The sequence below is a fragment of the Ornithorhynchus anatinus genome, chromosome X5 (assembly GCF_004115215.2).
Source record: "Ornithorhynchus anatinus isolate Pmale09 chromosome X5, mOrnAna1.pri.v4, whole genome shotgun sequence".
In the NCBI taxonomy this organism is placed as follows: domain Eukaryota; kingdom Metazoa; phylum Chordata; class Mammalia; order Monotremata; family Ornithorhynchidae; genus Ornithorhynchus; species Ornithorhynchus anatinus.
The window spans coordinates 59,322,622-59,336,613 of NC_041753.1; the positions used below are offsets into that span (position 1 = coordinate 59,322,622).

The 13,992-nt window shown below is 42.5% G+C and overlaps 1 protein-coding gene across 1 annotated transcript in view; it reads left to right on the top strand.

Moving 5' to 3' along the window:
* TMC1 (transmembrane channel like 1) overlaps window positions 1-13,992 on the top strand; it is a 106,472-nt gene that overhangs the window by 70,202 nt on the left and 22,278 nt on the right. Inside the window, exons 11-15 of the mRNA XM_039910754.1 lie at window positions 2,533-2,677; window positions 3,292-3,486; window positions 7,710-7,889; window positions 8,314-8,475; window positions 10,643-10,771. Coding sequence (XP_039766688.1) covers window positions 2,533-2,677; window positions 3,292-3,486; window positions 7,710-7,889; window positions 8,314-8,475; window positions 10,643-10,771 — 811 coding nt within the window. The remainder of the gene's footprint in view (window positions 1-2,532; window positions 2,678-3,291; window positions 3,487-7,709; window positions 7,890-8,313; window positions 8,476-10,642; window positions 10,772-13,992) is intronic.

A 13,992-nucleotide genomic window follows, 5' to 3' on the forward strand; every position in this document is an offset into this window, starting at 1 on the left:
TTTGCCCAAGATCACACAGTAGGCAAGTGGCAGAGCTGGGTTGAGAACCCAGGTCCTCTGACTCCTAGGTCTGGGCTCTTCCCACTAGGCCACGCTGCTTCATGCTTTTTGCTAAATTCTTATCATTTCAGCTGTTGCTCCATTGTTCAGTTAGGCCCCTTATGGCTGAGATAGCACGAGCCTTTTTTGTGAGCCATGGAAAGTCAGGTTCAGTGTGATGCTTCAGGGAATGTCAGATCCGAAAACAACATTTCCAGTTTTGTCCAGTTTTGCTTTAATAGGGGAGTCATTAATTGGAAAGTCAAACACTGATTCCCAGATTTGAACATCAACATTTACTGTCATCAGCATTAAAGAAAGTCTTTTATTATTGCATCCAACAGATCAAAAATGAAATTGTAAAAGTCCTGAGGGAAAATTTAAAAATACTTTACTCAAAGTACACTGAGCTCATATTACGATAATAAATGCTGTATGACATGAATTCCATGATTGAATACCTCAGATATTATGCATGCTAGATTGTTGATCTGCTCAGGATAGGAGCAGCTGAAACCTTCATCCCCATCTTTGCCAGTGAACAGTACCCAAGCAATGTGAATTTCACTGACCTCTTCCCAATTCACTAAAACACTGGGATTTAATCATCCCTCTTGGGAGTAGCTTAATCCTTCAAAGCACTGCTTATAATGGGACCCTGAGCTGGACTGGAAAGCAACTAGTTTTTCCTTCCTATCTTTGGCAAAGGTATCATCCTGCTTTGGAAATTCCCAGGATATAGAGCAACTCTTTATCCAGCAAGTGATTCTGGGCCCCAGTGTTAATGGGAAAGGGTGTCAAGTATCTTTTCTCAGTGACAAATATTCTATTGTCTTAACCCCTGAATTGGAGGTTACATTCTGTATCACATGCTCACTCCGGCCCTAGCAGTTTTTTTAAAAAATTCATTCATTCATTCATTCATTCATTCATTCATTCATTCATTCATTCATTCATCTCTATTAAGCACCTACTGTACTAAGCACTGGGAAAATGTAAAATGTATCCACATGAGAATTAAAAATGGTCCCTGGCTCTCCAGGAGCTCACAATCTAAGAAGTTTTTCTAAGTTTTTATCAGTTAGCAAAGATTTTCCCTAACTTTTTCTACATTTATCAATGCCATAGTAATGGCAACTAGAATGGCAGGGAACATTCAAAGCCAGAAGAGGTACAATTTAAGTGCCATGGCTTCACCTTTTGCCTAATTCACTCTAGGCCTTGGTCCCAACACATGTGCATACATGCAAACACAGACACACACACACATACTCAACAGATATATATGTATGGAGAGTTGGGTCTTATGGTAAGTGTGATAATTGTGGTTCATCAGGGTTAAGATATAATTTGTTCTCTGACCATGAAATCAGTGAAATATTTGAGACCTAAATTTCTTTTTCTCCCACAGCATGGCATTCTTTCTTGGTATATAATCATCTGCATCAAGTATTATAAAATAGTTCAAGTGCAGACATTAGTAACAATGGGAGTAATACATTGGCACAAGGACTCTAACCAACATGTCCAGCCATTTAGGAAATTATCTGGCAGCAACAAAGGCTACTACTGTTCAGGCCTAAGGAGTTTTAACCATAAATACAAAAAGCAATATTTAAAGCACTTGTAGTTTGTCTACCAGCTCTGTTGTATTATACTTTCCCAAGTGCTTAGTACAGTGCTTTGCACACAATAAGGTCTCAATAAATACCCTGAATGATTTATTCAAGGGGACTACTTTTTTAAAGTGGAAGAACAAACAATCCATCAATAATAGATTATCCCCAATGGTTAAGACCTTCCTTCCACTATCAGTCAATTTGGGAAGCACACTAACTCTTTCAGACCACTAAGGGGTCATTCTAATTCATTATTATATTACTGTTCAGGAGAGATCAAGATTGATCAGTCAGTGGTATTTATAGAGCGCTTACTGCAGAACATTGTACTAAGCACTTGGAAGTGTACAATACAAAAGAGTTGGTAAATCACGATCCCTGCCCATAATGAGCTTACAGTCTACAAGGTGAAACAGACAGTTAGGCAGGGTTTCCTAAAATCTCCCTAATAATCTGCTGTAAAAATGGATGTATTTAAAGTTGCTTCTGATTCAGGGATTATCTCTGTGGAACTGCTGCCAGGGAGAAATCCCAGGGGAAAATCCCAGGGAAGTAAGTGACATGAAATTCCCCCAAAGAAGGCAGAAACCCATGTCCCAGCTTTCTTTTCCTCTGATTTCCTCCCTCTTTCTCCTCTCCCACCAAGGTCATTGGCACCCAAGGATGACAGAGTACAGGCTACTCTCAAGATGATAAATGTTCATGGCCCTTTCCTGAAGTGCTGTGGGAATTTCTGTTTCTAACACTGAATTTGGTGAATGCTAGCTTTTGAAATTATGAAAGTTCCAAAGTTGAAATCTTTAGCCGTGACTGTGACGCTCTTTTCTTTGTCTTTTGATTCATGGGTGTTCTGTTTCCATGTCTGGACTTAAAGGATGGCAAAAAACATCGATGATGATGGAGGTGGGGATGACTCCACTTTTAACTTCAGCTGGAAAATGTTCACAAGCTGGGATTTCCTGATTGGAAATCCTGAAACAGCAGATAACAAGTTTTCCTCCATCACAATGAATTTTAAGGTATGAAAGAGACGACCACAGCCTTTGACCTTGTATTCCAGGGAGCAAAATATCTTTAAAATCATAAGAGTCACGCTACGTGCTCGGCCAAAATATCTCCATGGTAAATAGAAAGATAGAGAGTTTGGTCCTCCCTGTATGTTGGCTAGAATTTAGGGAGAATTATGCAGGAACTGGAATATACTTGAGGAAATGTTTCAATTCTCCAGCATTCTCCCATTTTTTTAAATTTGGCTGCATTTGTCATAGACATAAAACAAGAAATAAGGGACCTGAATTCTGATCTCTTTTAGTAGCTGAAAAACAGATTTTAATTATTCACAAATGATGACTACTTTTGAACAAAGTTCAATTTCAAATTAATATTTTGAGATGCCTTCTTAAAAGCCAAAAGGGACAAGAATTCCAGCCAGAATTAAGCACGTTCTGAAGGTCACAGGGATTGAAGTAGAGTAAGAAGAAGTCCCACCCCTTCCTCTTCAACCCCCAACTCTACTCCTTGAGTATCATATCAAATTGCATTCAAGTGGCTCAGCTATGAAAAATACTCTGTGGACTTGTGACCTTTTATGTGGGTCAACTGAGCTACTCTTTTCTGTTTCTCATAAGTACAGGAAGCTATTCTGGAGGAGCAAGAGAGTCGGAAAGAAGAAAACGTTCATTTGATCCGATTCCTGAGGGTTCTCGCTAACTTCTTCGTGTTTTGCACACTTGCCGGCAGTGGATACCTCATCTTTTGGGTTGTGAAGCGATCCCAGGAGTTTGCGCTGCAAGACCCAGACACACTTGGGTGGTGGGAAAAGAACGAAGTTCGTCCATGCATGCTTTCTATGGTTTAGAAACTGCCTTTGACTCTTCTGTTTTGGGTTGGAACAGTATAATGATAAACATTGACTTCTCTCCCTCAGCTTGGTTTTTCTCTTGGCTTCTTACATTCATTAATTCCTACTCAACCCTGCTTTTCCAATTTCTGTCAGCATTGAGTACGTGGCTCATTTTTCTTATTTTCTTATCTGGAGAAGGATGGGTGAAGCTAAATGTATTTTTGTTTTAGCAGATCTTTCTGAAGTTTCGTCAATTCTTTCTTTCCTTTTTCATTTAGTGGGAAAACTTAACTTGCATTTTTGTAATCTCACTTGAGCACTGTTGTGAAGCTCATGGAAACATGGGCCAAAGAGGAAAAGGTCATAAAATCCATCCTCCTGTTTCAGGAAGAACCATATTTAAACCAGCCCAGCAGATGAGAATGTATTCTATTTTGAACATCCTCCACAGAAGAGGATTCCATAAATTCTCCTGGCAACTCATAAGAGCCCTCATTGTCAAAAAAATTATTTCTTATATATAAATCCCCTCTATATTGTAAATTCCTAGTGGGTGGGATACCCACTAGTATACCAAGATACCACCATACCAACTCTTTTATACTGTACTCTCCCAAGTGATTAATACAGTGTTTTGCACACAGTAAACACTCAATAAATACACTTGATTGATTGATTGGAAACCTAAAATCCTCATTCTGCATCTTAAGCCCACTTCCTGTTATTCTGTTCACAGTGTGAATGAAGAACAACGGTCACCATTTTCTGAGAAATACACATATTAAAGTGTGTGATATTTAATATATATGCGTGTATTAAAATCAATTTATCAAGTCCCATTTTCAACTATTTCTTCTCCAGGCTATCCAGTCAACTCTTTCCCTATTTTGACTTCAGCATTTGCAATTGAGAAGGGTGTTTGAAATCTACTGCTGAGAGGTTTGGAGATCATATAGCATCAGTGTTTGCATCCCAATCCTCATCACCCTCATCACTAGACCCAGCTCTAAATAAAAAGAACCCAAGCAGTGGAGTATTTATTAATCACTTTTTTGGGTCACAGTTTTGTGCTAAGTGTTGTGGTCGATACAGGATAATCAATCCCTGTCCCACCTAGGGCTTACAGTTGAATAAGTAGGGAGAGCAAGATCTTATCTCCATTTTACAGATGAGTAAACCGAGGCCCACAGAGTTTGTCTATGATCACACAGCAGGTCAGTGGTAGAGTGGGGATTAGACTCCAGCTCTCCTGACTCCCTGTCTCTTGCTCTTTCCACTAAGCCGTGCTGTAACCAGGAATCAATCTTTTGATTTTTTCAAGATATTGGTAACAGAATTATCCATTATGTATCAGAGAAGGCAATATGAGAGGTTGATTGGTTGGCCAGCAGAGAGTGGTGATGATCCAAGGTCAGGGTGGTTTTGTGGAGGCAGGTGAAAAAGAGTACTTGGGAGAAAATGGAATTGGGATGAAGAGGAATCGAATGGTACTGCTTAGGAAGATGCCCAGAAAGGGTAGATGTCAGACAGAACAGGACAGAAAAGGACAGAAGATGCCCTTTCCTGTCAGGGTAGAGAAGCAGCGTGGTCTAGTGGAAAGAGCATGGGTCTGGGAGTAGGAGGACCTGGATTCTAATCCTGTCTCTGCCATTTGTGAGCTGTATGACCTTGGGCAAGTCATTTAACTCCTCTATGCCTCTGCAAAATGGGGATTAAGACTGTGAGTCCCATTTGGGACATGGACTGTGTCAAACTTGATTATCTTGTATCTACCCCAGCATTTTGAACAGTGCCTGGCCCATAGTAAGTGCTTAACAAATATCATTAAAAAAGTCAGTGAAGCTAGAAAGAAAGGAATGAGACAGGAAATAGGAGGCAGATCAAACTGTGTAGGTAGGGAAGAGTGGTGAAGAGACATGAGGTGAGGATAAAAGGTTTGTATTTAACAAAGAGATGTACCAAAGAGGAAATTTGGAGATGTGGAAATTGGAATCAGCTGGAGGTAGAGGACGTGGCCAGCTGGGAAGCCAGAAAGATAAAGGCTAGAGACAATCTGCTTGGAATCAAGGATTGTAGGTACAACTGGAGAAGATAGGGCTCTTTTACGGATTCCGTTTAGAGTTACCACTAGCTGGTTGTGAAGAGTGGCAAATGCACACTAAGGTGGTTTGATTGGGAGACAGGCAAACTTGTAAAGACCAATGCACTGACTGGTAACCAAGAAAGGATGTGATGTGATGACCTCAGCCGGGTGGATGAGTTCTCTACTGCAACTCTGCATGGGGGCTAGGAGTTAAATCACTCTCTTTTGGTCTGGATCCTGCCCCACTAAAGGCTGGGCCTGCCTGTAAGTCAGGCATTGGCTTTCTAGCCACATTCAAAACTCATAAGAGAATATCAGCAGGAGCAACAGGGAGGGGCAAGAAGGAGGCTGGCTGGTGGGGAGGCGGGTATTAATCATGGCAGAGGCAATGTGTGCTAGATCTCAGAGCCACCTGCCACGGCTGATGCCAACAGAGCTTCCCAGGCCACGCTTAGCAGACTCTTTCCCATCTGGTAAGAATGTTGGAGTCCAGGACTTAAGCTCATTTCAGTCTTTCACCATGGATTGATTGGTGGTGTGGTTGTCAGAAAAAAATGGGGGAAGTGGCGATGGGCAGGTCAGTGAAGTCAAGGATCGAAAATCTGATAATTACCCCCGACAAGGGTTCCTATCATAACTGGAAAAACTGCAGAAGCTCCCAGGCAAATGTATTGTATTAGGACAATTAAGTGTCCCCGATCATAGATTTTCCTAGAAGGAGAAAAGGAAAAACATTCCTCTTTAGAATCTTGTGGTTCAAACAGTATAGCATATTTCCAAAAACCATGCCAGACCCTTCAAAGAGGCATTGGAGCTGAGGTTCAGTACAACATGTCATGCATAAGCTCCCAAACAATAGAGATATGTTCCCTTTTAATCCTCCAGTTCCCAAGGTATGCCTCAGTGCTTTGAAAAAGAAACTATCAAAGCAAGCGCTAACATTTAATTAATTAGTTAATTCATTAAGCAAACACTCCCCAGGTTTTACTCTACCTGAGTGGAAAAGAGTATCATGTGGCTGATTTATATCATAGGGCAAAGCTAGCTATGTTGTTTGCACGTTGGGTGAAAAGGCAGTTTATGCTTATTATGTTATTTATCTCTAATGAATGTATCATTTTGACAGGAAGCCAGGATCATTAACTATTAATCACTGGTATTGGTATGGTTTAACTGGCTGGGGAAGGGAGGAGAAGGAAGGATGTTAGAGAGGAAAGTGGAATCCAATATTTAGAGTCTTCATTCACAGCCCCACTTACCAGATTTTTAATCGCTGTGCAATTGCCAAAACAGGACTGTTGCGCACTCTGTAATTTTCTTGTCCTCCATATCCCAAGCTAAGTCTTGATATGGGCAGCAGTCACTCAATCCACGAAGGAGGAAAAATCCGGAGGGGCCATACAGAGATTTCTTTAGCTTGTGGCTATTATTAGATTCTCTGTTATCCACAGCAATTCCTGCTTCCCACATAGGAGGTAGACAGCCTTCTTCATATGCAGATCGCTTCTAGCATCTATGAATTTTAACTGAATCCCCAGCTCTCACAGAATGCCATCAAACAAGAAGGAACCTGGTTAACAGGCTATAAAGAGAAAGGTTCAAGTACTGTTAATATAATAATGCTGATAATAGTAATGATAATAATGTTGATTCAAATGAACCAATATAGCACTTTTCTTCCTGAGAGGAGAGAACACATTGGACAGGGTGAACAGATATAGCTATAATTCCAAGTAGACATCTGGGGTTTCCCAGAGTCCCAGAACTTGGAGACCATCTCTATTTCATTGATTTGTAAAAACTACCAGGAAGTTGCATAACTTTGTGGTAGTTTCAATTTGCCATTAGTACTTGCTGAGGGTTGGTTATGGATCCAGATAAGTGATGGAGGAAGACCTCATCAAAGGCTACCATTTTGGAAGGTCCAAACCAGCCTGTGACTGAATAGCTCTCCCCGACTGATGGTATCTTCACTTTGCTAGAAAAGATGAAGTTCACCACAAGTTCTGACTACAGAATGTGTCCAAGAGGATCTGTCTTGGCTTCTTGCCCCACATAGAAATTGAAGGAAAAGAAAACCACTTCAGTGTCTGTCACTGAATTCTTCTCATGGCCTTTCTTTTAGGTGAACATGGTCATGTCACTGTTGGGAATGTTTTGCCCAACGTTATTTGATCTCTTCAGTGCTCTAGAAAACTACCACCCTAGAATAGCACTGAAATGGCAGCTGGGGCGCATCTTTGCTCTTTTTCTGGGCAACTTGTACGTCTTCATTATCGCCCTGATGGACGAAATCAATGTCAAGGTAAGTACCGTCAGGCTTTGCCACGACTTCACCATCTTGATCAATTCACAGTTTGGAGGCCCACCTCTTGTGGGGGCTGGCCATCACTGGGCTGGCTATTAGAAGTAGGGAGTAGTAATAATAATAATTTTTACTGAGCTTCCACTGGATGCAATGCAGTGTATTGAGCATTCGGGAGTTAAAGAACTGAGAAGTGACACCATCGCTACCCACGAGGAGCTTAAACTCTAACTGGGGTTGTCATTTAACCTTGATCAACCTCTGTAAAGACATACCCCCTACAGACCGTAAGCTCACTGTGGGCAGGCGGGATCATGCTTGTCAACTCTGCTATATTGTACTCACCCAGGCACTTAGTACAGTGATCTGTACACAGTAGGCACTCAGTAAACAACAGTGATTGATTGATCTGCTTCTTTTCTAGCTTGAAGAGGAGCGACTGGTAAGGGAAAACATGACTATATGGGAAGCTAATATCATCAAAGCTTACAACGCCTCATTGGCTGAAAACAGCACCGCCCCTCCTTTCCAAGTGCATCCTTCTGACGTTCCAAGGGGACCCTGCTGGGAAACAATGGTGGGCCAGGTAATGCCAGGAACTAAACTTCAATGTTAGACTGATTACCATTTGGGAGGTTCAAAAAGCAGGCGATGGGAAACGGGTATTTTTCAGGCCAGTCTACGTGGCAACAGGGGTCGTGGTTCTCAAAACTGTGCCATCTGGAAACGTTGGCATGAGGAATCTCCAACCCTTCTCAGAAACTACTGGGGGCACACCCTCATTATATCAGCTCATTCTTCTTAACCAGTACAGTGTGTAGTGTTCATTTCTTCTTCCCAAATCAGTACATAGACACAGATAAATTCACTCTCTTAGATCACTAGTTTCTCATAGGTCATTGGAAGAGATGTTGGATAGAGCCAACCCCAGAAATTGACCAGAGAAAAACACAAACTGCTGTGGTAGGTTTGAGCAAAGAACCATAAGAATCTCTGGGAGGAAAGAAATTGGCTTCCAGGGCTATCCTATGTGAATTGTTAAGTTTTTGGAGGATAAGGCAAGATGCTGTGTAGCAGGTCTGAGAAACTAGCTTCCTATACACACTTTCTACAGGCAGAAGAGGAAGTCTGGAGGCTAAGAATCTGAATGGCCCAATTTGAAGCAAAGGGAAAGGTTATTGGATTTATTGTTGATCGCTATGAATGCAATCTAGCATTGCAATCAACTTGCTGTTCACTGTATAGAGAAGCTCACAGGCTATCTCTTTACTGACTCAGGACCAAGGGCAGAGCTGATCTTACAATTCCTTCTTCTCCAAGGCTTCTGGAAAGTTTGTCCTGTCCAGAGGTATTGATTCTTTTTCATAGCTCCCAGTGACTTTCTTTGCCTCTGCTTCTCTTCATTATTGAAGATTTATTTTTCCTTTCCCCCTGCCTCCCTCTCTATAAAAGGGCATTTAGCACTTAAGAGAAGGCTGGATGAAGCAGACAAGAGATGAGTGGGATCATTACGAATGGAATTTTGATGAGACAGGCTGAATACATGGAGGCAAAGTGAACGTGCTGAAGATAAAAATACCAGGCCCAACAAGGCCACATCACCTGCCATTTAAAAATTTAATATGGCCTAGGAGGAACTGTGATGCCTGTAAACCATTCAAAAGTGGTACATGGGATTGGACCAACGTCGCAAGCCCACCTTAGATGACCTTTCTAACTCTATAGTCTTCCCAAGAGTGCCTTTTTTCTCTATGGGTCCCTTCGAAGCCACCAGCGTCCTCCTTTACTGAACCAAATGATCTCATTGACTTGCTCTCCCTGCAAGGAGAAATGCTTTTCTTCAGGAAGGATTTAGCCTCTTCTCCTAAATGCAAGTTGGCAAAGGGGAGCTTTTAGCCTTCACTCCTGCAGCTCTGGGTAAGACTTTGACCCTGTTGGTGTTTTTCCCATGAGTGCCATCAATAGGCATTTTGGAACCAGCACATTGGAAACTCACGTTGAGTTTCAGGCCTCTAGAGGCTGAGGATCAATTCCTTTCATAGAAATGCCCCTGTTCTGCTAACTCTGAAATACTATGCTGGACCAATGGCAACAACCTTGGCTTCTCTCCTCGGGCAGCGGCGGTGCCATCAGGAGCACCGACAGCCTCCTGAAGGCTCTCTTCGGATTCGAACTTCACACACAATGAACCTTCCTGCTTCAAAGGCAGGGATGGTCCAGAAGTCCACGCTGACCCTCCCACTTCTCCTTCAGGTCTAGTAGGGATGGGAGGCCATTCTGGGCTCAGATACTTCCTTGCCTACCTGGACTACGATTGCATGTGGAGTCGGAGGTGGAGGAGGTACACATTCACTGAGCAACCATGCTTGTCGTCCAGCTTTATTTCTTGGCCAGCCTTAAAGCAGGTTGGGGAATACCGTCATGGGCAACAATCCCCAGGAACAGTGGATTTTTTCTTCAGTAGCTGCCAACAGACAGGAAACCATCGACCCTCCTATGTAACAGAAAGATTAGAGATTAAGTCTTGAGGATTGCATGGGGAGGTATCTTAACCCAGACAGGAAGGCCTACTGCAAGGTCAACTTTTCACAGGACCAGATGACTGTAGCGTAGCTAGCCATCTGAGAAGGTTCATGACAAATAATTGCGACCAACTAGCCATTGATTTTTCATTAATGAGAAAAATAAGGTAATTGCATGGAGGTCATATTAAGGTGGAAATGCCTGTTTTAATATAAATAATATCTCAACAGGAATTTGTGCGACTGACTGTTTCTGACACTCTGACAACCTTTGTCACCATTCTCATTGGTGACTTCCTGAGAGCCTGCTTTGTCAGGTTTTTCAATTACTGCTGGTGTTGGGACCTTGAATATGGATTTGTAAGTATCTCATTGATTTTCTCAAGTCCCTTATCAGATTGTTTATAGCTCACCTGATGAAGCTGCAAAGGCAAAGGGAAGATTCTCAATTAGTTGAGCTGCTGAGATCTCCTTAGTCCATGAATGTGTCAACGGTAAATGCAAATGGAAAAGAAAAAGAAGACAAGAATTGCCAGCCCAGAGTTGGCTGGTATGCATATTCCTAAAGAGAAGGAGCCAATCCCAATCCTCCAGCCCATCTGTTTGGTCATCACTATCACCCTATTTGAAAATGTCTCCCCCGATTTGTGGTAGAGCTGAGCACCAATAAACAAAAGCAGCTGAATAATGTTCTGTGGCAAATGGCGGTGAGGTAATGCAATAGATCTAGAATGCTATCGAGAATCTCTTTTGCATTCCTGGCCATGAGGGAGTCAGCTGGCTTGGTTTCATTTCTATTTTTTCATGCCTGACTCAGCTGTTCTGACACAGACATGAAAACTGAAGGTTTTCCACTTCGAATTTTACACCACTGCTTGGGTTTTGCTTATTTATTATTTCTTGCTACTCTTTTTACATGCTAGAAAAATTTGCCTCCAACATGGAGTCAGTAAAACATGACCTAGGGGCATAAAAGCTGTAATTAAATGACTGTAACTTATTATTTATTGAAAGTTGACAGTGTAATGGCTCTGTACAAACTAAGAAGATGCCGAAGTTCCTGGCTTTGCTATACACAGGGAATGAGCCTATGTCTTGCCCTCTGGTTCCCATCAGCAAGATGAGCTCGGAGAGCAGTTGAACTCTTTTCCTGAGAGCTGGGTTCATTTCCCATCTTCATTACCAGCTTGTCAAGTTACCATGGACAAGTCACCTCCCTTCTTTATGACTCAGTTCTCCCACCTGTAAAGTGGCTTTGTCTTTTCACTTCCCTACCCCTCAAATGGATTGTTGTCTGGATCCATTAGATGAGTTCTGAAGTGTTTGCGGTTCCATATGAAAGTTTGGTAGAATTATTATAACCTGTGACATATTCCACCTCTCTCCAATCCATTAATCAATCACATTTACTGAGTGCTTACTGTGTGCCAAGTAATGTACTAAGCACCTGGGAGAATGCAGTGTAACAGAGTTAGTAGACATGTTCCCTGCCCAAAAGGAGCTTACAGTCTAAAGGGGGAGACAGTCATTGATGTAAATAAATAAGTTATGTACGTAAATGCTGTGGTACTGAGAGTGGGGTGAAAAAAGGGTGTAAATCCAAGTGCAAAGGTGGCGCAGAAGGGAGTGGGAGAGGAGGGAATGAGGAATTAGTTGGGGAAGGCTTCTTGGAGGACATGTGGTTTTAATAAGGCTTTGAAGGTGGGGAGAGTGATGGTTTTGGGATATGAAATGGGAGGGAGTTCCAGGCCAGAGGCAGGATGTGGGTGAGAGCTCAGCAGCGAGATAGGTGAGATCAAGATACAGTCAACAGGTTGGCATTAGCAGAGTGAAGTGAGTGTGCTGGGTTGTTGTAGGTAATCAGCAAGGTAAAATAGGAGGGGACAAGGTGATTGAGTGCTTTAAAGCTGATGGTAAGATGTTTCTGTTTGATGCAGAGGTGGATAGGCAACCACTGGAGGTTTGTGAGGGGTGGGGAAATACGCACTGAACGGTTTTGTAGAAAAATGATCTGGGCAGCAGAGTGAAGTGTGGACTGGAGTAGGGAGATACAGGAAGCATGGAGGTCAACGAAGAGGCTATTGCAGTAGTCAAGGCAAGAGAGGACATTTGCATGGATTAGGGCACCCATCACTTTAATGAACCTCAAAGTGTTTGCACATTTGTCTCCTCAGCTGCAATTTTTAAGATGAATGTCTATGCAGTCCTGTGGTATATATTTTATTATTATCATATTCATCTTTACCCCTTCTCCTCATCACAAATCCAGGAGCATTCTACACTATTAGGCCCTCAGCTCAGCAGCTCTGGACAACCAAAGCTAGACCCTCTACCCCTAATGTTGTAGGGAATAGATCAGAGTGAGGCAGATATTGAGTAGGGAGTAAGGGTGTGTTGACTGGGAGACAGGAATGTTATCCCAGTAGTAGGCTGAAAGAACCCCATAAAATCAGTACTATCCCATCTAAAATGGGATATCTGGTTGCCTGATCTTGGCCAGCCTCTCTCTCCTTCTGAGGCCTGCCGACTGTGGGGAGCAGTTGGAGGAGAAGGAAGGAGAAGAGAAGGAAGGATGAATGGAGCTAAATTCATATTTAACTGTCTTTTGTGTGGCTTTCATCTCCCTCTGGCCTGATCAATCAATCAATCATTCGTATTTATTGAGTGCTTCCCATGTGCAGAGGAAGCAGTGTGCCTTAGGGGAGAGAGCACAGGTTTGGGAGTCAGAAGGACCTGGGTTCTAATCCCAGCTCCACCACATATCTGTTGTGTGTCCTTGGGTAACTCACTTAATTTTTCTGGTCCTCAGTTACCTCATCTGTAAAATGGGGATTAAGACTGTGAGCCCGATGTGGGACAGGGACTGTGTCTAATCTGATTTGCTTGTATCTACCCTAGTGCTTTGTACAGTGCTTGGCATGTAGGAAGTGCTTAAGAACCATAGTTTTTTTTTTAATTTCAGAGCTCTGTACTAAGTGCTCGGGAGAGTTGGTAGGCATGTTCCTTGCCCACATGGAGTTTACAGTCTAGAGGGGAAGACAGACATTAATATAAATAAATAAATTGAAGGTATATACATATATAGGGCTGAGGGAGGGGTGAATGAAGGGACCAAATCCAAGTGCAAGGGCGATGCAGAAGGGACTGAGAGAAGAGGAAATGAAGGCTTAGTCAGAGAAGGCTTCTTAGAGGAGATGTGATTTTAATAAGGCTTTGAAGGTGGGGAGAGTGATCATCTGTCAGATATGAAGGGAGAGGGAGTTCCAGGCCAGAGGCAGGATGTGGGCAAAGGGTCGAAGATGAGATAGATGAGACCGAGGAAAAGTGAGTAGGTTGGCTTTAGAGGGGCGAAGTGCTGGGTTGTAGTAGGAAATCAGTGAAGTGAGATAGGAGGGAGCAAGGTGATTGAGGGCTTTAAAGCCAATGGTAAAAAAATTTCCATTTGATGCGGGAGTGGATGGTGCAACCACTAAAGGTTCTTGAGGAGTACAAATGTTGATGGAATGGTTTTGAAGAAAAGTGATATGGGCAGAAGAGGGAAATGTGGACTGAAGTGGGGAGAGAAGTGAGGAGAGGCAGGG